Raw genomic sequence first — 25,035 nt, 5'->3', positions numbered from 1 at the left:
AAAAAAAATAAGGCTACCAACCAAAAGCACTACTTTGTATACTTTAATATGTTTTTATTAAGATGTTACATTTTAAAACAAATTTTTCATAAATGTTCTTTGGGGGCCACAAAGAAATGCAGCATACACAAGGGGTCCTGCACACTGAAAAGTTTGAGAACCACTGTTTTAGGTTACATTAACTTTTCTTAGTAAGTCTGCTGAAGGAAAAATAAAAGGTTGGGGGAACTACCGGTCTTGGTCTACCAATACAAATATATTTAAGTTCACTTTACTAAGTGCTTATGTGGACTGAACTTACTTTGGTGTTCATTTCACTCTGAGAATGGAAAGACTTCATAAATGCATGAATCAACTCAAAAAAATATACATAAACTGCATTGTTGATATGCATTTTTGTTACTGTGGAAAGAAATACAATGTGTTTAAATGTGTCCATGTTTAGTAAACACTTATCACCTGAAAAGTAACTTCACAAATTTTTTTTACAACAAAATAATATCAGTAAAACTAAAAAGAGTTAAACGCACTATGACTTCTCAATTAACAAGAGACAAATTTATCAAGAGAACAGATCAGCAGCTACATCTCAACATAATTCAGTTCTGACTCCTACGTCACAAATGTGTGCACTACATCTTGCGCGTCATCAAGCATGAAGTAAAAAGAGGAATAGCGCGCCCCCGAGCGTACGCAAAGTCTGAGTGTATATCACAGTTGTCATCTTGGACATGTTATGGAAATTAATAACGGAAAGCGATGCAATTTTGTCACAGATCATGCAAAAAAATCGTAAAAGCAATTTATTCCTGCACGTGCATTAACATGACGAACTTTTGGCTGGTTTTGAAGGAAGCGAGTTTATGGTTCCGGTGACGAGCTGCTTTTCTCTGTCAGGAAACTCACTGCGCGAAAGATTCATTCTAGCATTTGCTGTTTATCACCATCACAAGAATGCTTGGACTAATGTCGACTAAATATCTTATTTGCCGCTAACTGTCAACCGGATAACTTCAACGGCGTTTGGATAGTATATTTTCGTACTTTCGCTGAGTTTTAACTTGTCATGCAAGTTGCGCACATCAACGGAAAGCGGAATTTGTTCTCGAAGTTCAAGTAGCCTCTGGCTGTAATGCGCAGCATTTCTTTTGTCCAGACCATCGGCAGTGGGATTTATGTGTCATTTTTCTAATACACTTTTTTTCGATGTTAGTTCGATAAAGTGGAACATAAGTGCTTGTCTCACAGTCACATGCCTTCATTCAAAAAGATTTGTCGCATTAATAATGCTGAGATTGTCCAGGCATCCAGCTGAGACTCGTTTTCTTTTTCATGTACTTGTACAAACTTATTACCCACCGGTGTTGGATTGATGCATTTGCACGGACAGTAATCGTCGCCTTTCACTAAAAAGTGAAAACTATATTGAACTGACCAAGCACATCGAAGGAGAAAATTTTTGCAAAGCTAGCAGGAAAAGAAGCCATCAAAATTACGGAAATCGCTTCGTCCTTTTCCTCCAGTCTACTGTTACAAATGGATTTTATTAAAGCAACACGCTTACATTTGCATCATTAGTGTTATTACAAGACATCTGCAGTTTATTATTCAGAGTTATTTAAGACTTTTTATACAACAGTTATGTTGCAACTCTATAATGATAGAGTCAAGGACCCTTACCTTTCTTAATCTGTTAAACACGCTTTTCTTTGTCGCTTCGTGAATTATTTCATCCATATGACTTTTACTGTCACTCTCAGCATTAACAGGTGATGTGTTTTTAAGAGTTGTCAGCTTTCCCCAAGGAGTATAAAGTCACGGATGATATGGGAGACCCTCAGGTGCCCGCGCACCTGGACGCGCTTTAGCGATGGCAGTCTGTCCACTTTGGTGGAGGGACTGGATATCTGTTCACTGTCAAACTGCATTAACTGTGACTATAACGTCAAACCCAGAGATTTCAAGAGAGGACTGAAAGTGGCTGAGGGCTCCCTCATCTGCATCTGTACTTCACCCAAAATTCAGGTGAGCATTTTAACTGAGGGTTACAAGGGGTCCCTTTTTCCAACAGGTTTTTGAACACACACGTTTTTAATTTGCATTTTGTGCACTTACAGCCTTGTCTCATTGGCTCACAATTATCCCGATCTTTGATACACTGACCTAATATATTTACTAAATTTATTAACATCAGTTGCATCTTTTTATTTGATGGCACCCATGTGACTAGCTGATGGTTATAGCAAGCTATAGCATTAGTTAAATCTGTGCAAAAACAAGCAGCATTAATTGCCATTGACTAACTCATTTTCATAGCTGCTTAGTATGAAATCTCAGTCAAAAAACAAAGTATAGTACAGTATTTAATGCTGTTTATCAATTGACTGTAGTTCATCCTACAGTATACTGTAGTATACATTAACAAAGTGTAGTAATTACTATACTATACACCCCAGCTAGGTCAGTTGTGTGGAGAAAGCCACCTCCCACAGGCCAATAACATGCAGGTCAGGTAAATTGGAGATGCCAAATGGCCCTCCCCCAACATGTGTGGATGTGGTTCACAACTTGTGTGTAAATTAACCAGTTCTCCCCATGAATATAGCCATAACTGTTTGAATGGTGTCAAGAATAAATAAATAAATAAACAAACAAATAAACTATACTATATACTACAGTATGCAACTGTTACTACAGCAACTGTTTCCCAGTTGTGGCATTTTCAGCAAGTTGTATGTATATTATAGATTTTCAACAAAAGAAAACATTTAGGTTATTTTAGGATTTTGGCAACCAGCTTTTGAACCTACCAGTGATGAGAAAATCCCTCACAGATCTCCGGTGTTACCTTCCCTGCCCTTGTGTCACAACATTGGCTCTCATACTTCATGGTCACTAACCCTAACTTATACAGATCATGTCTGATCTGTTAATCTGTTTGTTGTTGTATTGCAACATCAGCTTTAGGCCTGTTGCTTTGATGAAACAATGCCTTTTCACATAAAAGAGCCGTTGATCTTGCCAATCATACCCCAGAGCTTACAAAAACTTTTTAGTCGATACAGTCCAGAACGTTGGGAAGCCTAGATGGTATTTGTGCCGTGAACCTCCCAAATCCCTAGCCGTATGCAAAGGCAACAACTTTAAAGCCAACACCATGGCTGGGAAAACCAGCCTTAGACTAAACAGCTGAAAATCAGGCAAGAGGAGTTCAGGGGCGGGAACTGTAAGAGAAATTTGTCCGGGTTCTGGTGAGCACTGGAAAAAGGATACAAGCAAAACAAAGCGAGCCCAGCTGAAAGGACCGATGCATGGCCTTCTCCTCTTGCCAGATTCCACACATTCTTACCAGAAGTTAATTAAGAACGGCAGAAAAAAATGAGACTAAGGGTCAGAGACTGAATGAGTTGACTGTTCTGGTGTCTGTTGAATTTAGATTTATGTATAGCAAGATGTCATCTGAGGCCAGCGGCTCTTACCGCAGTCAGTGTGGCCACCAGTGCGCCACTAAGAATATTTGTCCGAATGAGCGCAAATGAATGAGGCCTGACCCCTGTAATTGCTCACGGTTCAGTTGGAGCCGCATGGCCAGAGGCACCGAAACAAACGTGCGCATGGGCACACGCGCTACTTACCACTTTGGGTAATCATTTCAACCCTGACCAGAAGTTTGGAGAGATGAGCCGTTCTCAGCAATGCCCAGTTTGTCCTTTCTCGTATGGTCTAGTTGTAATTGGATCAGAAGAGAGTTTTGCAGGTCTGATGAAGCCCAGCAGTGAGACACAGACAGGTAATGTCATTAGAAATGATGAAATCCTGTCTCAGAGCTTTACTTTTAAAGGTCAGAATAGACTGAGGGAAGCAAACTTAGGACACCTTGCTTCTGTATTACAGCATGACACACCTGATCCGAAATAATAACAAGTGCTTAAATGTTTCTATAAGGATACTTAATCTGAAGTTTGAGCATTAAAATGTGAACTAGAATATACAGGTAATTATCTGAATCCTCGCATAACTTGGAGGTTAACTATGACTTTATATAGATTTCATGAGAGAAGTTAACAAACATTAACATTTTGAGTGAAACTATCGTTTGGATTCCTTTACATAAAAACAGTTTTTTCTTCTAGGGAGAACAGATAACATCGCAGAAGGACGCCAGAAAGTCTCTAGGTAAAGTTCATATTTTGTTTCTACATTGTTAAAGGTATAGCGAAAGATTTTCTTTTTCCAAGACTATTGGTCATCCCAGTTGTCAATCATTCTGATGATATGTTGACGTAAGGCCGTCGTACATGCTCGTCATTAGGTTCACTTTCTGCGCATGCGCACTTTCAGGTGTATATGTGTGGTGGGCTATGATTTCAGCCGTTCATGGAAGCTCGCGTTCTTACCATATTTTTTCAAAATGTCTGAGGGTCACAAGAGAAAAAGTGTTTACGAATTGTATAACAAGAACCAGAGAAAACCAGAGTGTTTTTAGGAGAAGATTTCACACAGGTTGGTATTCCCACTGATGCCTCAGTCGTGAAGTTTCTATCGACAGGTAAAGTTTGGCATGCTATTTGGAGAAATCCCTTTAAAATCACCGCTAGTAAAAGTTGATGTAAGCTATGATTAGCGATGCTTGCCCTGGCACAAGTCACAAACCGTGCAGACACGGTAAACATCTTAATGTATGAAGAACTAGGCTCGTGCATGCTCTCTCGTGCACACGTTAATAGGAGTGTTGTGCATGTGCATTTTTTTTTAAAAGTGGAGGGGCGATTCTTTAAAAATTTTTTTTGGAAAATCTGCCACTATACCTTTAATTCTGAGCACCAAATGGATGGTCAGGGGGGATTGATTATTGCAGACTTGTAAATGACTATGTGATTTTGTCATTTTCATTTTTTTCTATGATCTTACAGGGTTTCGTTTAGAAAAATATGAAAAAACATTGGGTAAAATGTGCATCATGATGTAATAAAAGTCACCTGTATGCATAAACAAATATTGTTGTAATGTGAAGTTTTAAAGACATTAAATTGTTGGTATTTATATAAAGGTTTTGCATTTTTAAGGTGGACTTTAATAGTTGGATCAGGTCTGTGGAGCTGAAATCTGGCACTTTTTAAATGCTGAATATTTCCCTCTTATTTTCCTTTCGGCTGGAAGCTTTGTGCCAGGTTTCAATGTGCCAGCGGTGATCGGGTTACAGGCTCTCTTCTGTTTCTTACATGCTCTCACATGCATGCACGGCAGACGTTCTCAGCATCATCTTGTTGCACATTCCATATGCAGTTTATTTCATGTAGCTACAGTAAACTTTATTGGGTCAAATGAAAACAGAGGTTTCAATTCAAATATGCTTGTAAATTAAAAGCCCGTATACTACGGGTCCGTTGAATGCTTGAATCTGATTGGCTGATGATCGTTCTGAGGTGTGCAATTATTTTCTGGGAAACACACAGCGAATGTAGTTCCAGGCAGCTGTCTTGACCGCATTACAGTTCCATATCACTTCGCATAGTTAACTGTAATAACGGACTAACAAAAACAACATGACAGACGGTTTTCTGGGCAAGAACTCAATGGCCCGTCGTCAATTATTCCTTACATATTTAATTGTTTTGGAGGATAGCAGTATAATGTTGCTATTGTCATTGTTTGTTTGTTTAAATAAAAAAAATTATATCTTAGTAAAGTATAGTTCTGCAGGTGGCGATTAATGGATTCACCTTATTGTTATAGGACTTTCTAATTAACCTAAATATTCTTTCACTTTTAGGACATTGATGGGTGACGCAGCAGGACAGTGTGTGTGAGGACCTCAAAACGTGAGCAGAAACAGTTACACCGCCAAAATGAGTAAGTCCCCATTCATGATGGATGGTTTATCAAAAAATGAAAAATTCTTGTTCTCAACAAAACATTTTGCACACAATATTTTTCGGCCAAAAATGTATTGTAACTGCATGGAACATGATGTTGGCCATCATTTGCACTATATTGTATTTAAAGGAGTAGTCCACTTTAAAGATGGGGTCCATTGACTTTTTATAGTTGGAAAAAAAATACTTTGGTAAGTCAATGGGTCCCATCTATAAAGTGGACTACTCCTTTAAGTTTGATGTCATATTCAAGTCAAAATACAGAGGAGAAAGTGTAGGAATCTTCAGTCAGTTTGGTGTTACGCTGGAAACCACTTTGATTCCTGGAATTAAAAAGATGTCGAGAGATTGATATTTGAGAAAGTTAGGAAAACATGGAGACAGACAGTGATGGCTCATGTTCTCAAGGGAACACACCTACACCCAGACATTCAGTGATTTAGATGTTGAGAGATTGCTGTGTTTAGGTTGGTCTGTGTCATGTTCTCCCACCGGTTCTTAGACTTGTTGAATAGATGGGGCTTCACTGTTTCTTTGTCTCTCTGGAGGTTTGTGAAGTCTGTCCAAACAACACACTGCGAAATTTTTCCCTGCTTGAGCAAGCTTAGCCAAGACACGGCTCGTTCTCACATCAAACGTGAGAACAAAGTTCTCGAAAACACCGTCTCCTTCTTGCAGGGGTCACGACATTGCCGCAGGTCTAGCTGTTTCGGTGTGTTTGTTCACCAAATAACCCAGAACATCCTTGCAGTTCATTTGCACCTTGAATGTAACTGTATAGCAAATTTATACTCTCTGCAGAATAACATCTGTTTAGTTCAAAGTAAAGCAATGAGCAGGGCCAGACGAATCTATTAAACATTGCTGTAGTCTGCAACTTTGTAGTGTTATCAAAGAGTCAGTACGATGAAAAAAGACACTGGTGCCTTATAACAGGGGTGTCCAATGCTGCTCCGGAAGAGCCGGTGTCTCTGCAGAGTTTTACTCCAACCTTAATCAAACACACCTGATCCATCTTATCAAGGTCTTACTATGCAGACTAGAAACTTTCACAGAGCTGTGTTGAGGGAAGTTTCAGCTAAACTCTGCAGGACACCGGCTGACTGAGTTTGGACACCCCTGCTTTATAAAGTAGTATTTTGAGAGCCACTGCTGGCTAAATAGGTGCCCCATGCGGACTTGTTTGGTGGTGCCTCAACCCCACCGTATAAATATGTATACAGAATTAAAAGGTTTTCTTTTTTGAGCAACAGGGATGGTGCCCCCCTGTGAGTTCCTGTCCTATGCAAACTGCGTATTCTGCAGCGTTATTGATTATTTTAGATGTATTTCTAATCACAATTAAAAAAATTCTGCCAAGACATACAGTTCATTAACTCAACATTAGGCCTGAGATTTTAATGGATGTGAAGACACGGGTGTTTTTATATTGGATTTAACTTGAATCACTTTTTAAAGGATTAGTCAATTTTCTTAAAAAAAATCCAGATAATTTACTTACCACCATGTCATCCAAAATGTTGATGTCTTTCTTTGTTCAGTCGAGAAGAAATTATGTTTTTTGAGGAAAACATTCCAAGATTTTTCCCCCCAACACGTAACAGTTTTAATGCAGTTTAAAGTTGCAGTTTTAACGGAGTTTCAAAGTACTCTAGATGATCCCAAACGACGCATAAGGGTCTTATCTAGCGAAACGATTGTAAAATAAAAAAATATGCACTTTTAATCCACAACTTTTTGTCTGTCTCCGGTTCTATGACGCCCCTGCGCGACCTCACGGAATACGTCATCATGTCAAGAGGTTACGGATGACGAATGTGAAACTACGCCGCTTGTTTACAAGTGTTGAGAAAGAGGACCGTTCTGACGTTGTTGTATGTGGAATGATACTAATTAATGTCTTTGTGTCAGTTTATTGTTTAAAATGGTCCGCAAATGTGCGTTTTAGGGATGTTAACAATTAATCGATCTTCGATTAATTGTCGATAAGAATTTACTCGATAAAACTTAACGATTGTTGGAAAACAAGATCATGCACGTGTGTGCGGCGCCTGCGCAAAACACATACAGTCGGAAAAAAAAAATTTAGCGAGCGCGCAAAAGTTAAACTACTAGCTATGATCACAACGATGCTCGATGCCAAGCACACGCATGTGCATTTTAACGTCATGCGAGACGAGGCTGGCTGGCTGCCAACGCAACGAAATTACATCCGCAGTGGATCTGAGAGGGTCCGACACAGAAAATGCAAATACGTTTAGGATACTGAAAGCAAAGACCCTCTTCAGGGAAGCCTGCAAAATTAGCATAGCAACGCTGCTATATACAGAGAAGGAGACCAGAAGCCGTTTTTAATGAACAGATTAAAATGTAATCTTAAAGCAACACCAAATAGTTTTTTTTACCTTAAAATAACGTTTCCAAAAAAGTCTCAGTGGTTCATCCACTCAAAACAGGGTGAATGGCACTTTCACATTCTCTTTGCAGCCCTCTATCGGCCAAAACCGCACTAAAGAAGTTTCCAACCGTCGGGTAGTGGTCCTGTAGTTCGAGTGAAAACTACAAAAACTTGCTTTACGGCAGACCTACAATCCAATCAGAGCCAGCTATGCTGCAGTATTTACGACAGTGCTAATGAACAATTACGCTTCTAACCTGTAGGGGGAGCAAAGAGCAATAACTCTTTAGTGTTGCTTTAAATTATGGCAAGAAACTGTCAAATGTAAACTGTAACTGACTGTCGTTACACCCTGAATGCCCGCAACATATATCACTGATCATCATTATTGACTGGCTGAGGCGCTGCGTGTTTTCTAATGGAAGGTTGCCATCTCCGTAATATAAGCATCTTTGCTGAAAGTACGTCTAAGCTGAGGTGACGACGAGAAAAGTGACCTTCGTGTGCTTCTTGGATATAAATATAATTACAAACAGTGTATCAACGACTCGGAAAGCGAGGTAAACAACTTGATAAATAACACTTGATGATAATAAAACTGTTATTTTGACATGGACTTTCAATGCGTCTGTTGCAGAGTGCCCATGTGAGGCGGAGTTATACACTGTGTCTATTAGTCATTATATTTCATTACGAGATAAGTTTAAATTGATGATTTTATCAAAACAACAACTACATTGACTCATTTTACAATCCCACTAGCATGTTATTTAGACAAAATAAAATCTTTTAATTCGTGTGAGGAAGCTGTCGGTTTTATGCACACTTTTATGTCATTGGCTATATGCCACTGCAGTGAAGGCTTATTGCACTATTACTGTTAACGATTATTCGATTGATTGATCGTTAATTTAAATGATCATCGAATATGGGAAATTGAATAAATTGACATCCCTAGTGCGTTTCATATATGTAACACGTGACCTTTCCACGAGCTTTACGCAATTACGTGATGTTGCGCTTGCGCATCACAGGACCGGAGACAAACGAGAAGTTGTGGTTTAACTGTGCATTTTTTTATTTTTCTTGTCAAAAATGACAATCGTTTCGCTAGATAAGACCCTTATGCTTCTTTGGGATCATTTGAAGAGTTTCGTTGCAAAACGAGATAACATTTTTGTCAAAACATGTTTATTATTATGTTATCAATCATGTTATTATTTTGTTTTATGGTGCTACTTAGCTGTATTTTTTAAGTTATGAAGGTTTGAATCAAAACAAACAAACTGCAGTTGAATTGATATTAATTGGAATGCACAACAAAAAAACGAGTTTTTTTGAAAAATTAAAAAAGAGTTATCTCATTTTGCAACGAAACTCTTCATTCAGAGCCCTCTGAAACTCAGTTGAAACCGCAAGTTTAAACTGCATTAAATCTATTACGTGTTGGGGTCCATTAAAGTCCTGAAATGTTTTCCTCAAAAAACATAATTTTCTCTCAACTGAACAAAGAAAGACATCAACATTTTGGATGACATGGTGATGAGTAAATTATCTGGATTTTTTTTATTTTAAACTACTAATGTGACCTGCTCATCATTTTGAGTTATTTTAAGTGAGAAAGCTATTGAATTCATGCATCAAAGCAAAAAAATTCTCTGTTTTCTAATGATATTATGTTCCTATTTCTAACCAATGCCAAGATTTAATCAGTTAAATGTTGGCTGAATCTTCCCTTTTCACTAGTGCATAAAACTCAAAACATCTTTAGTGGTCCAAAATATAGTTGTGTGTGTTTAAATTCACTTTCACTGTCTCTTTTTCTAGATGAGAGACAGGCTCTCCATTCAATTATGAAGGATCTGGTGGCCCTGCAGATGACTAGGCGCCAGCCTTCGACAACTTATGACACGGCAAAACCCAAACCTGTCAGCACCGCCGGCTCTTCCAACAGAATGGTAGCACACATACGCAAATTAAAAATTAAACAAATGACCCATTTACGCCCCCCCCCCCCCCATGATGACCCTATCTCTTTTTTTCTCTCTCCCTTTCTGTTCAGGATGATGTCAGAATTAAGTTTGAATTCTGCGGTGAAAGAAGGTGAATTTCTTGAACTGGAATGTGCCTGCATGTGTGTTTTGTTCAGTTTTTACATTCTGTTTTAAATGACAGTAAAGCTCAAATAGCTGAGCAAATAAACATAAAATACAAATGCCTGTTGGTTCAAGACATTTGCACACCAGTAGGAATCTTTCATACACAAACATTGATACACACAACAAAGCATCCTCTCTCTCACTGCTCTGGCTGCTATCTCAGTGGAAAGGAAAGGACTGTGGTTAGTCTTTGACTGCCAGAGGAGACCGCAGCTATGCTAGGTGTGCATTCAGGAATCTGTGAGCTCTGCAGATCCCACTGTGTGTGTGACTTGACTTGGCTTGCCTGCTCAGATTACACATCTAGAGAAATTTCAGCATCCTGTTTAATGTCCTCACTCCGTGTGTGTGGCGCGTGTGTATATTTATGTGTGTTTGTAGGATTCTGATGTTTGGGCGGCCTGTGCAGTTTGAGGAAATCCAGCAGAAAGTCAAAACATTCTTCGGTCAGCAGTTAGACCTGCATTATATGAATAATGAGGTATTGATTCAGATGCACTCACTCATGTCTGACTGCTTTACGATTAGCTCACATGTTTTAATTATTACACCCTTGATGAAGTATTAATGTGCACTCATTCATTTCTGGAGCATCACTTCACAATAGTGAAGGCTTTATCTGCACTGTAAAAGTGTGTGCACACAAGGCTTTTATGCCTGCGACCTGTGTATGTTTGCAATTGCTTTTCAAAAACCCCAGCAACTGGCAGGTTTTGTCCACGTCGAGTGCACAGAGTTGAAAAATGCTTAACTTTGGGTGAAACACCTCAGCTCGTCAATGTCACTTTTTGGCCATCCAATCACAGTGGCATATCTTTCAAAGACTGAAAAACATAACTGAATTATCATAGTGACCAAAGCACTAAGCTAAAGAAGCGCTGCCAAGTGCCCAGAGTTGGCGTCCGCCTGACGTTTCAGCTGCGTTTTAAATGCTTTGTTGTACACGCCCCCTAAAAAGTGTTTCTGCTGCCTCAAAATTTTTAGTTAATTTAAATTACAAATGTTGGTTAACTCGAAAGTTCTGTAAAAAACTCAACATTTAAAAAAGTCTTTTTATGGTATTTCATTTAGAAAGATTATTGACCTTTAATTAGGGCTGTAAATCGATTAAAATATTAAATCTGGATTAATCACATGATTTAACTTGGACGGACAACCATACTTTAAAAAATTACGCTTTTCTATCGTATAGTACCCCACGGTTTGGGTCAACTCATCTCACTTTGGCGTGGTTAGCTTTTCCATCGAGATTAGTAACACTTCAGATTATAGGTGTGTCATTATATTTGCGCTGCCTACTGCTGTGACATCATACAAGTGAGAGTGTCGTTGTACAATCAGTACACCATAAATTAAAATTGATCACCACAAATAAATGTTTGCACATCTTGTTTTTCCCTACCTCTCTTTTGAGTACATGCGTTTCTGTACAAACACACGTGGCGTCAGTCGACGCGCTCGGCTGAGCCTCATTTAAGTTGCATTTAAGCAAACATGTATGGGACGTGCGTGTCGCGAATGTGCCGCCACAAACTGCAAGTCTGGAAAAAAATTGGTATGGTGTTCCTGATTCTCAACCTGTGGATGTTTTTATTCGCTGAAAGGGAGTTTGGGAACTTTTAGCAGAGCACAGATGACAACATGTTTACTCGAGACAGCTTAAGCTAGCGCAAAGATAAAGTTAATCTTTTACATTATAGCGCTGGCGCTGGTAGTGACGATTCTCTGAGACCAATCAGTGATCTACAGTGTTTTCGAGTCACGTTTTGGTATCAGATCGGGTCACTTGGAACCCTGACCGAGGTGGTACTATAAAAGTATTGGGTACTACGTACTGCACCCAGTGGAAAAGCTCACAAAAGTAACCTGACCCAAACCAAACCATGGGGTACTATGCAATGGAAAAGCACCATTTGTGTATTAGCATTTAGGACGGTACACCTCTCATAAAAATGTACAAATAAAGATCACTTTAAATGTTTAACAACCATTAAAAGCATCGGATTCGCTATACAAAAGGTTAATGTTCTTATTTTTATGAAAACCTCTGATTAATTTAGACAGCACATCTTTACTGTCTAAGCCTGCATCTCAGTTTATTCAACTACCGGCTAGATCAAGTGTCAAACTGAAATTGTGTGTTGCATTAATCGCACGTTGATAAAATTAGTGCCGCTAAAATGAATTTGCGTTCATTTTGACAGTCCTATTTTTAATACATGGTTTAGCAATTGTGCAACTTTTAATGCACTTGTTTTTTGCTTACGTTTGTTGTATGCAGCTGTCTATTCCCCTGCGCAGTCAGGATGACTTGGATAAAGCCATTGATCTGTTGGACCGCAGTTCAAACATGAAGAGCATCAAGATCATGCTGCTGACACAGGAACTTAGCAATGTGAGACTCAAATATGTAATGTTGGATTTTAATATAGACCAATAGGCGTAATACATTGAATGAGATTACAGTGTTTACCAGACTGGCCAGTGACATAAATATAGTTATTGTAAAATAATAATGCCTTTGCTGTTTTTTGTAATGATATTGTAATATTAAAACCATAAACTATGAATTACATCCTTTAAACAATAATATATGTTACACAGTATATACTGTAAAGTTGGGACCCATTATACAGGGCTTGAACCTTAAGGGCCTTGCTGGGGTGGATGGGGGATAAACATTGTTCCAGCTGCAAAAGCATAATTCTGTAGGAAACACTGATTTATTGATTTAATTTTGTACATCTGTCTGTGTGTATGTGTTGTGTATAGGCCTCTTCTCCATCTCATCACACCGTGTGCAAGCAGGTTCGCATTAAAACCTCACAGTCCACTGGCGATGTCAGTACCGTATACCAGTCCTCCGAACCCAGAGGACGCCACCACTCGACCAGTAAGTCAAACACGTACATACAGCTGCGCAAAATTCACTCTAACTTGCTTTTCTTATCTATCTTCTATGCCCTGGTCTGTTTCTCTTTCATTCCCTTTATGGCCTGCTCTCTCTCTCCCTCACTTTCTGTTGTTTCTCTGACTTCCTCTGTGAGAAGGGGGTCCTCTTCCTTTTCCTGTCCACCATCACTGGCTGCTCCACAATGGTTCGCTGGCTCCCGGCCAATCAGATTGCGAGACACTATTAGCACGGTGGACCAATGGACTGTTTTAGAGAGAGTGTGTGTTTTGGGGGGAGGGGAGGTTGTTGCAGCTTGTAAGGACGTCTGGAGAAAGTGCAAGTTCCTAGAGGCTCTTTGACCAAAGGAAAAAGATGTTTGTTTATATTTGTCTTTAATGGCATGATTCAGCTGGTCTGCTTTTAGATCCTGCTATTGTTACGGTATATTACGTTACTGAAGTTATTGGCTGGCTTCTTTGGTTTTTACTGCAGTTACAGATTGTTTATATTACATCATGGCATGCAGCCTGTGTTCTTAAAATCAAGATGCTTGTATATGACTGCACCATTAATAATTATTAGTGACTGCATTCTAGTATAAGTTTTTCCTTGGTGAAATATTTCGCTATATCGCTTTAACAGTACTGCTGTGTAGCTATTAACTAATGAAATACTTTACTTTATAGTCTCTTATGAAATGTTTTGTCTGTTTAACATCTTCTTGCTCTCGTACAGGCTCTCAGAACACTGGGCGCAGTTCTCCTCCCCCTGGTTACGTTCCTGAGCGTCAACAGCGAATTGCACGCCAGGGATCCTACACCAGTATTAATAGCGAGGGGGAGTTCATACCTGAAACCAGTGACCAGTGTGTGAGTTGACTAATACATATACGAAGATATTCAAGGGTTTACATCTGGTTTGTGTGTTGCATGTTATATGTTCTAACCTAGTCAATTTTACATCCATATTTCCTTGGAACAGTAATGTGTGTTCATAGAAAACACAGGACAGATCAGCAAGTCATCTGTCTATGAATGTTGTAAGAAATCGGATGTACTTTATGACCCAGGAGTAAGCTGCATGACATCCATGACCTGTGCTCACAGCAATCTCAGAAAAAACAGAGTAAAAGGAGCTTTAAACTCATCAAATGGAAATTGAATAGAAAAGATGGATATGTCTAAAGAAATATTAAGTAAACATGCGTCAGTACAACTAGATTTTCCTAAATGTAAATTTTTTTTGGAATTTACATTTAGTCAGTGAATCACTGTCATCGCAAACACATGGGAGCAGACGTGAATTAATGTTTTTGTCTCACGTTATTGCTTAAATTGATTGATGCAGGACAAGGGATTTTGAGCTGTGACACTTGCACGTATAAACGGTAATCAAAAAATGACATTGTAATACTAATGGTTGGACATTTTTATCCTGGTTAACCATCAGTGATGCGCGGGTCAATGTATAAACAACCCGCACCCGACCGACGTTTTCAACTAACCCGCCCGTAACTCGGACCGCATAAAAAAACACGTGTTGAGTGCTGAGAGTCAATCTTCTCTAACTTAGCTAGCTAGCTACAGCCAGTCAAAAGATAGCATGTCAGTTGCCGGAGACACCAACGTGAGCTGATCCTTACATGGGAAACAAAAAACAGCAAGCGCCTCCCGCCCTCCGCTGAACTCAATAAGAGAATGCGCGCATGCACAGCAGAACTCTGAACTGAGATCTGTTTACGTTTTACAACAGCTTATTTTAGTTGCTTAAAGGTAGGGTAACAGATTTGATCCTGAAACATTTTTAGTTATGCTGGTTAAAAGTCTCCTCACATTCTGATAGCAATCACTGTGTTATGTTGTTTAAATGTATTTGTAGAAATTTATGTCATCTGTGAAAGGCGTAGGACCAAAAAATTTTCAACAAATCATAGATTTCTGTCCGAACGGACGTTTCCTTTTTTGTCCCTCATACGTAAGCGTAATTTGAATTCCCACCGCGCAGCGAGTCCACGCAGATACCATACGTCATCGGCGCGTTCACATGCGCTCTGTCTGTAAACAGCGAGAACACCAAACTTTTCTGCTGAATTGACAACCTACACAGGAGCAACAAAACTAAATGCATCTTTTATAACAACAACAGCAAAAACTGCCTGTATCAGCAAGAGCAAAAACCCAAATTAACATCGGTAACTTTACTGCTTTACCATGAGATGAAAACAGCTACAGGAGGCAAAGGGTCTGAAAGGGTCGTTGCACTGTTTATTTTGGTAAGGTAGGTACGCGATATGTTTGTATTGAGATGGATTCAGATATTCTACTTTGATGAAACGTTGTGTTGCTTATGAAATTTGTGTTCGTTTACGGATTAGCATAACGATAAAGTTACTACGTCTACACAACCGAACGTGTGCTTAAACTAATTCTGATGTAAACCAGTTGTTTGGTTATTTTGGAAGTGTTATTCACTTTGTACTGCAAAGTTTTGTCACTGGTGAATGAGACGTGACCGTCTGATCTGTGCGTGTTCATGTGTTTTTAAAGAGGCGTGACTTTGGATGGCGATTTGACTTGAGGGTGGGATCGGGATTTCATTGCTAGGCGGCTACCATTAGCATTTTTCAAAATGTGTTACCCTACCTATTAGAGTTATGAAAACAGCATTTAAACATGACTTATTGGGGTCTGACGGTAATAAAAGCGTGATTTTTAAGGTGAAAGTACTGACAGTTGTTCATATGACAGGAAGTTTCGTTTTATCAGGTATGTGCCTGTACCGTATTTTTCCACTGGCAGCACGATTAACATGGCAGGGCATCTCCGGGTTCAAGGTCAGATATTATATTTCATAAAAGTCTAGTCTCAAAATGGCATAGCATTTTTTGTGCTTTTAAATAAAATGTAAAAACCGAGAATCGAATAGTGACCTTAGAATTGAAAATGTAAGCGAATCGTGGCACCCCTAGTTAGTTGGCATGTTTATTTCAAACGATCCGACTGACCGCGACCCGTATATCATAAAAAATATTTTTGGATGACTTGTGACCACAGGCAACCGCTCATTTTGGATCAAACTGCGCCTCACTGTTAACCATTAAACCGTTATTCGTTATATCTCTAGTCATATACTGGATATCGTAGGACTTCAAGCTCTATAAGAGAATTTAAATATGGACATAACCCCAAAGTATAGTCTGTTTTTATGTGTTCACGAACGTACGTGCATGGTCGAACACACAACCTTGCAAACTATAGTTTATTTGACTTGTATGTGTACACAGATGTTCAATGCATGCGCATTGCAACAAAATGCAGTCCATCTCCTGTATGTACATGCACGACAAAAATTTCAAAAATTTGACAGTAGCAGTACGCATGCACTTTTGATGACAAAAATTGCGTCACACCCATTCAATTCAATACAATTTTATTTATGTAGTGCTTTTTAAAAAATTTTTATTGTTTCAAAGCAGCTTTACATCAATAAATGAAGGAGAAAACATATAAAAATCGATGGATAACATAAGCAGCAGAGTAAAGCAGCTAAGATTAAACCGTAACACATTGTACGCAGACCCTCGCATGCGTGTAAAAGGTTTACCACGCTTCGGCCTTTAAAGTATATTATTTTGTATAGCACTGCAAGAGTGTCATATCTAAGCAGACATCAGATATATTTGTATTTCTAATTTGCCTGTATTTTAAGGTGCTGGATCCCTGGAGCAGTGCAGAAAACTCTGTGTCCGGCAGCTGTCAGTCTCTGGACAGCAACTCTGAAAGGTGAGGAGATCCTGAGAGGTACAATGTAAGATGTATTTTAATGATGCTGTAATGATCAATGTTAATTTTACTAATCACCGGTCTCTCGTACCTCATAGCCCCTCACTCAGGAAACCTCGTACACACAGAATCAAGAGTTATCCTGACAACCGGCAGGACTGTTCAGGTGCGTTTAACAAAATAAACATTTAAATATAGAGATCGGTCTTGATCTGTGGTTTCGAAGTCATTTCTCCCAATCCCCCTTCTCTTTTTCTCCTTTTTTAGACCGGGAAAACCATGTTTATGATAAGATTGTGGGGAAGGGAGGGACGTACCCCCGGAGGTATCACGTGTCCCTGCACCATAAAGACCACAGTGAAGGTACAACCCACAGTCTGTATACAGTCAAATTTATCATTGCTCAAAAGCTGCGTTTCCTAAACTGTTCGCTCAGCGGAACCTCATGACCTAAATACATAACTTGAATTCCCCTGAGATTTAAAAACATGCTAACTTATCTATAAATATGCATTCCTGAAGCGTGTGGTTTTAGCATGGGCTTATTCACAGGAAACAAACTGATAAAATGTAAAAAATTACTATAAACGTGTTAAGTCACTTAAAGCATTGATAAAACACATATTAAAATATGATATATTTAGCTATTGCCAATCATTTTAGGCACCTTATCTAAGTCAAGCAGTTTAATTAATAATTTTGATAATGTGTTTGGAGTTTATTGTTTACTCCACGTCTGGAAAATATAAATATACATTTGTCTCAACTAAATGTATAACATATACATATTGTTTATCTATATAATGTTTGTCTAAATATAATGGTTATTCACAGGTCGGCGGACATTTCCACGGATCCGCCGTCCTCAGGGTAACCTCTTTACTTTGGTGCCATCACGGCGATCGCTAAACGGCAGTGAAGAGAGTGTGGGGAGCCGGCAGTTGGTTGATGCTCAGGCTAGACTCCGCCCACAGGACCGGCCAGTCCCTCATAAGTGTACGTATGATATAGATTATTCTGTTATTGGTATTTTTTTGTTTTGTGCTAAATATAAATGTTTAAAATATATACTTATCTAAATGAAATTCTGTGCATGTTTGTAGCCCCTTCAGCTCCGTTGACGTGGCGCAGAGGGAAATTGCTGGGTCAGGGGGCTTTTGGGAGAGTGTACCTATGCTATGATGTAGACACAGGCAGAGAACTTGCAGCAAAACAGGTTCATTTTGATCCGGCCAGTCCAGAGACCAGCAAGGTACCACACACACACATACACACACGATCAAACCTTTGAAGCTATTTTCAGGGTTCCCACGGGTCCTTGAAATCCATGAAAGTTTGTGAATCTGGGGGGGATTCAAGGCCCTGGGAAGTTTTTGCAAATATACATACATAGATACAGGTCATTGAAAGTGCTTGAATCTATTTTATGCAAGAAGTTTTCTGGAAAAAAAATCATTATTAAATCCTGTGTAGTGTAGGATAATATCATACAAATTCTAGACTTTTTAAGCACAGATGCTAAACTGTTCGCTTTAAATGCTTATATCTTCTGTATGCAAATGTGGATTCATACCAAAATGCTTTTTTGCATAGTTGTGTTTGACACATGAAAACGTCTCGGGTTATGTATGTAACTGTTGTTCCCTGAGAAGGGAACGAGACGCTACGTCTCCCTTGCCATACTTCCTGTGTCCCTGTAACGCCGTCTTTGGCAATATTTCAGATAGCGATATACTTCCTGGCTCCCACGTTACCCTGTCTTTGTCGTTAAGCCTCACCATTGGTTAAATTTGATATACACGTTCAAACGCACTTACCCCTGGAGGCGTCCTCAAAGGGACTCAGAGCGAGTTCCCGCAAAGGGAACTGTAACAATGTATCTTAAAAGGTAAACTTGCTCTCACTTGAAATATGTTCCCACATTTAGTCCTTGAATTTGAGGGTATTGGACCTGGAAAGTCCTTGAAAGGTCCTTGAATTTGAAGTTAACTAAAGTGTGGGAACCCTGTATTTTAGTTTATTAGTATGGCCTTCTTAAACCCAATTTATACGTGTGCGTCGATTGTGCGGTGTAGCCTACGAATAGATGCGACGCACACCTCTCCAAAAATGCAACGATGTGACAGTTTTACGCAGACTGTAAGTGTGGTGATTTGTCTGCTAGCTAGAACCCCCCTTATCAGGTCAAAAAAAAACCAATGGTAAAAACAAAGTTGGACCAAGTTGAGGAGCTATACAGTATTTAACAACTCAAGCTGCAGCAAAGGTGCTGTCTATTTACCTCCATCACTGCTGATGCTTCTCCAACAATGTACAAACTGCCTCTTCTTCGGCTTTTGCCTTGATACTTTAACATGCCTGTGGGCATTGCCTACTAGTGATCTGCATATGTTATTGCACTTTGACATGAACAGCGACTCAGTAGTATAAATGAAAACAGACGTGTGACCTACGGCATAGAGGCTGTTGTGTAGGTCAGATGCAAAGTTGTAAATCACCGTTTTTAGCTGCAATGGTTTTTAATGTTTTGGTAACATTATTTACTTTACTTTGTATTTAAATCTAACCTGCTGCCATTATTAGATTTGCATATAAACATGATTTGTATGACTTGCAACGTAAAACGTTCTAATAAATCATATTTTCCCCAGTGATCTGCTAGATTACAAGCTTGTTTTTTTCTTGTGATTCGTGTCTCTGTCTTTCTCAAACTTTTCCCCCACTCTTTAAATCTTTTCCTGTCTGCCATTGCAAAAACATGTACTGTCACTTCCTGTATCTGTGCGTGATTGTGTGTGTAGGACTGGAGGGGGTTGCAAGGCGAAGGGAAGCGAGTAGTCTAACAACACATTTCTCATAACTCATGCCCTCACTTGACACAAGCACATACACACACACACTCGGCTCAAAAGCAAACAATCTTAGTCTCCAGGATGTTCATGCTCTCTTAACCCCAAAAAACACAGACACTGAGGCCTGTTTGGGTTTTGTGTGCTGCGGTTTCAAATGTTTTTAAGAAGAACTTCCACCTATATGGTGCGGTCACAGCCGTTGGGTCATTGCGTGACTTTTGCCCCTCTTTCTGCAGGAGGTGAGCGCTTTGGAGTGTGAGATACAGCTGTTGAAGAACCTGCACCATGAGCGGATCGTCCAGTATTATGGTTGCCTTAGAGACCACAATGAGAAGACCCTTACCATTTTCATGGAGTATATGCCAGGGGTGAGTTTTGATCAGGGCTTTGAACCAGATTTTTTAGATATTTGAAGGGCATAGAGATAATCACGTTTGATTGGAGTTGGACCGGACACATTCAACCGCATGTGCGTCTGTTCATACAGAAAATTGCTCACTTTAGCGCCTTTTTGCGGTTAAATTCTTATTATTTTAAATAAACGATTCTGTTCCGGAACATTTATTTTTTGAAAGTTTCTGGTTTTGTTTCTTTTCCTTGCAAAACATCAAAATTTTCTGGTTTTCATTCCGTGAACCGGTTCAAAGTCTTGGTTTTGATGGCTATCAAGTGTTGTGTCATGGAAGGGTTAGACAATTTGGTAAAATCTGATATATTCAATTATTTTCTCCCTGTCTTTCACTCCACAGGGCTCAGTCAAAGACCAGCTAAAGGCCTATGGGGCTTTGACAGAAAATGTGACGCGCAAATACACCAGACAGATCCTGGAGGGCATGTCTTACCTGCACAGTAACATGATAGTCCACAGGGACATCAAAGGTACCGTCTACAAATAGACTTTGCTTTCAAAAGCTTTCCAGTTGTTTGTTGAAGCAAGTCAAATTGTTGCCGTTTTTAAACCTGCTGAGCATTGTCGTATCCTAAGAATAATATTAGTAAACAGGATATTTTCATGCCAAGATCTAAGTAGATGTTGTACCTCGTAAATCTTCATGTACACATACTAAAAGGACCATTGCATGCTAACTGCGCTCCTTCCTGTTGATGATTGTGCCTTCAGGTGCCAACATCCTGCGAGATTCAGCAGGCAACGTGAAGCTGGGAGATTTCGGCGCCAGTAAGCGGCTTCAAACCATCTGCATGTCCAGCACCGGGATCCGTTCTGTTACGGGAACACCGTACTGGATGAGTCCAGAGGTCATTAGTGGAGAAGGGTACGGTCGGAAGGCTGATGTTTGGTGAGAGCAATTTTATGTAAAATTAAGTAATGTGAAATAAAGAAATGCATTTGCTTGCATCTTAAGGAGGTTTTGTGTAAACCTTAGGGATGCTCCGATCAGGATTTTTGCAGTCGATACTGATTACCAATTTGTTATCTTCGTGATCGGCCGATACAGATTCCAATACCGATTATATTTTAAGCTCATATGCAAGCTCTTTGATGACTGTAACTGTTAACATTTTTTCTAGATAAATTAATACCACAGGTGCTGTCTTTATTATATTACTTACAGTAATTAGGTATATTATTGTTTTAATAGAGAATAAAATAAATAAGCACAACAAATATTGCATATATTAATATTTAATATCTCTTTAAGAAGGTTTATGTCTATTAAAAGTAATGAAAAAAAAACTTCAGTCTTTACTGTATGAATTAAATATACATGCATTCGTATGAAGTATAACGGTTCTTTAGTCAAGAGCAGAGAGTGATTTTATTGAGAGATGAATTAGGTTACTGTAGCTTTAAGACTTGAGAGAGATGTTAAGACGCGCTGTTGACCGGAGAGCGTCATCATAGAAAATACACACATCTCTGTAAAGGCAGAGAGAGAAATCCAAATCTGCACGTCGCACAATTATAAGGAGTTTATAGTTTTTACTTTAGAAAAAGTGCACTGTATTTTACGTTATTAATTATGGAATCTAAATCTCAAAGCTACATACCTTCAAAATCTTTTTTACTGGATTGGAGAAAACAGCTGGGGTATGTAGGAGTGAACATTTTTTGGTGTGATGATTGACATCTTATATAAACCACACCATGTATTATAGAGAATGAAAACGACGGATCTGTCCTGCTTAGATAAATTGTTTATTAAGCATTTTGCTTGAGAGCCACTATACTCACTTGATTGTGACACTAGACACACTTGCACATAATTGGGAGTGGTTAGGGATTCCCCAGCCTAAACTGATTGGACCATCTCCCATCAGGTCAAAGAGTGTTGTGATTGGCTAAAAGTCAGCTTGTAAGAGTGAGCTGGAAAGTTTGTTGCTGTCTGGGTCTGCGCACACACCAACCCCTCATTGGCTTTATCAGTACTTAGCGGTGCAGGCAGCAAAACCACACTTTAATTATCAACAGCACTGAATGTAATGGTTTCCATACTTACAGTCTACGGTTTAATAGGCTGCATGATGAAGTAACTGTTGAATGTTAAGCATTACTTTGTCATTTTTCCTAAATTTAAGGAGTCTCGGCTGCACTGTGGTGGAGATGTTAACGGAAAAGCCCCCATGGGCCGAATATGAGGCCATGGCAGCCATATTTAAGATCGCCACTCAGCCTACCAACCCTCAGCTTCCCTCTCACATCTCCGAGCACACGCGCGACTTTCTCCGCTGCATCTTCTTGGAGGCCAAGTACAGACCGAGTGCAGAGGAGTTGCTCAGACATCCCTTCTCCCAGATCTTGTGTTGAGGAGGTCAAATGTCAATCCAGCTGCTTCCACGACTTAAAAGGCCCTCGGAGGAACAAATGTACCTCTTACAAACATTTTAGGGGTCATTCGATGACTCAAGCCATGATAAGCTGAGTATCAAAGGCAATCTACTTTTCCAAAACTTGTGGCCTGCTAGCACCCAGTCAGCTGTTGGCAGGATGAGGTCACGCAAGTTTTATTTATAAGGGTCTCTGCAACAGCAGGGGGCACTACAGGATACTTTACACATTTCTGTTTGAGGAATAAACAGATCACTTAACAGGATAAGCAGATGCAACAAATATAATTTTGTTGGACTGAGCGGCTTTAAACTGCACTCTACATTATTAGAATTGCCAAACTTTTCTCTTTTAAAGCCTGCATGGTTTATCTCTCACACTTGAAAGAGTGTTTAAAGCAGACATCAAGAATGTCTCCCAGTAATGAATGTTGTACACCGGGACTATTCATCTTTGGTCTTGGAAGGCCCCTTCAGAGTTTAGTTTCAAATAAAACACACCTGCTTGTAATGTAAGTAACCCTGAAGGCCTTGTTTGATGAAACTCGGCAAGGTAGTGATTCTCCAGGACTAAGAGTGAATAAGTTCGGATCAATAACAGTCCAGATCAAAAACCTCAATTTTGCTCTTTTATACAGCCATTATCCCTTTGTCCCACTGTTTAAATCTCCATGGTTTAGTGTTACGGGAAATGTAATAAGTCTGCATTGAAGGTCCTTTGGAAGTCAGTGTATCTGTTGCACTTAAATTTGTAATTGCCTCGGGCTTGGATTCACTTCATGTCGATAAAAGCTAGGATTGCTCGAGGATTGTTTTTCACAGGAATTGTGTACCTCGATTTGTCCCTTCTCTGAAAAGGTTTTAGTCTGTTACAAAATGCAGATAACTGTTATTGATACAGAGGTTATAGTGTTAAGAAGAGTATTGTACATTAATGTTCCTTGTGCCTCCTCTCCTGTAGGGGGCAGCAGTTAAGTGTTTATCATGCAGCTATTCTCACTAATAATATTCTCTCAAAGAGATTCCCATGGTAATGAAATGTTAAATCGGGAGTCGTGTAGGGTGGTGGTCACCAACCATGTTGCTGGAGATCTACTTCCAACCCCAATCAAACACACCTGAACCTGCTAATCAAGCTTTTAGGGCTACCTAAATATTAGAGGCAGGTGGATCTTAAAGGAATATTCCATTTTCTTAAAAGAAAAATCCAGATAATTTACTCACCACCATGTCATCCAAAATGTTGATGTCTTTCTTTGTTCAGTCCAGAAGAAATTATGTTTTTTGCATAAAACATTGCAGGATTTTTCTCATTTTAATGGACTTTAATAGAGCCCAGCATTTAATACTTAACTCAACACAGAGTTTCAAAGGTCTATAAACGATCCCAAACGAGGCATAAGGGTCTTATCTAGCAATACGATTGTCATTTTTGACAAGAAAAATAAAAAATATGTACTTTTAAACCACAACTTTTCGTCCAGGTCCGCGGTCCAGCGCGACCTAACGTAAATGCGTAGTGACGTAGGGAGGTCACGTGTTACATATATAAAACGCACATTTGCGGACCATTTTAAACCATAAACTGCCACAAAGACATTAATTAGTATCAGTTGACATACAACAACGTAGGAACGGTCCTTGTAAACACTTGTAAACACTGGGGCGGAGTTTCACGTTCGTCCCTTGTGACCTCTTGACGTCATGACGTATTGCGTGGGGTCAGCTGGCGCATCACGACCGGATCTACATGACGAGAAGTTGTGCTTTAAAAGTGTATATTTGTTATTTTTATTGTCAAAAATGACAATCGTTTCGCTAGATAAGACCCTTATGCCTCGTTTGGGATTGTTTATAGTCCTTTGAAACTCAGTTGAAAAAAAACGTTAAGTGTTGAGTTAAGTGTTAATTGTTGGGCTCTATTAAAGTTCATTACAATGAGAAAAATCCTGCAATGTTTTCCTCAAAAAATATAATTTCTTCTCGACTGAACAAAGAAAGACATCAACATTTTGGATGACATGGTGGTGAGTAAATTATCTGGATTTTGCTTTTAAGAAAATGGACTAATCCTTTAAGTATGCAGGAGGGTAGATCTCCAGAAACAGGGTTGGTGGCCACTGGTGGTAGGGTGTTTTGTTATTGAACTGGTTATTTTATTGAGAGCATATTTAGATTTACATTAAAACTCAGCCAAAGGAAATTTCTATATTAAAGGTTGTGCCTTAAACGTATGGCAGTATATTAGACTCATTTGGATCAAATGCACTTTTGTTAAATGAATGTTG

The 25,035-nt window shown here is 39.3% G+C and overlaps 1 protein-coding gene across 1 annotated transcript; it reads left to right on the top strand.

Annotated features, from left to right (window-relative positions):
• The first annotated feature begins 475 nt into the window (after positions 1–475).
• map3k3 (mitogen-activated protein kinase kinase kinase 3) lies at positions 476–23,963 on the top strand. Its single transcript, XM_065277793.1, has 18 exons — positions 476–2,025; positions 4,134–4,176; positions 5,774–5,853; positions 10,102–10,232; positions 10,337–10,377; positions 10,815–10,914; positions 12,715–12,828; positions 13,206–13,326; positions 14,062–14,195; positions 17,035–17,108; positions 17,207–17,274; positions 17,376–17,471; positions 17,943–18,104; positions 18,212–18,360; positions 20,197–20,328; positions 20,710–20,839; positions 21,081–21,258; positions 22,499–23,963. The coding sequence occupies exons 3-18, from the start codon at positions 5,850–5,852 to the stop codon at positions 22,725–22,727; spliced, it is 1,863 nt and encodes a 620-aa protein (XP_065133865.1). The 5' UTR covers positions 476–2,025; positions 4,134–4,176; positions 5,774–5,849; the 3' UTR covers positions 22,728–23,963.
• Positions 23,964–25,035: the final 1,072 nt, after the last annotated feature.

The sequence above is a fragment of the Paramisgurnus dabryanus genome, chromosome 3 (genome assembly GCF_030506205.2).
Source record: "Paramisgurnus dabryanus chromosome 3, PD_genome_1.1, whole genome shotgun sequence".
NCBI lineage: Eukaryota > Metazoa > Chordata > Actinopteri > Cypriniformes > Cobitidae > Paramisgurnus > Paramisgurnus dabryanus.
Note: the sequence above shows the minus strand (reverse complement) of the source record. Positions and strands in the feature narration are given on the sequence as shown.

Coding starts and splice junctions, on each gene's coding strand:
- map3k3 (XM_065277793.1), top strand. Junction 10,915..12,714: donor TGCATTATATGAATAATGAG/GTATTGATTCAG, acceptor TGTTGTATGCAG/CTGTCTATTCCCCTGCGCAG. Junction 14,196..17,034: donor CTGAAACCAGTGACCAGTGT/GTGAGTTGACTA, acceptor CTGTATTTTAAG/GTGCTGGATCCCTGGAGCAG.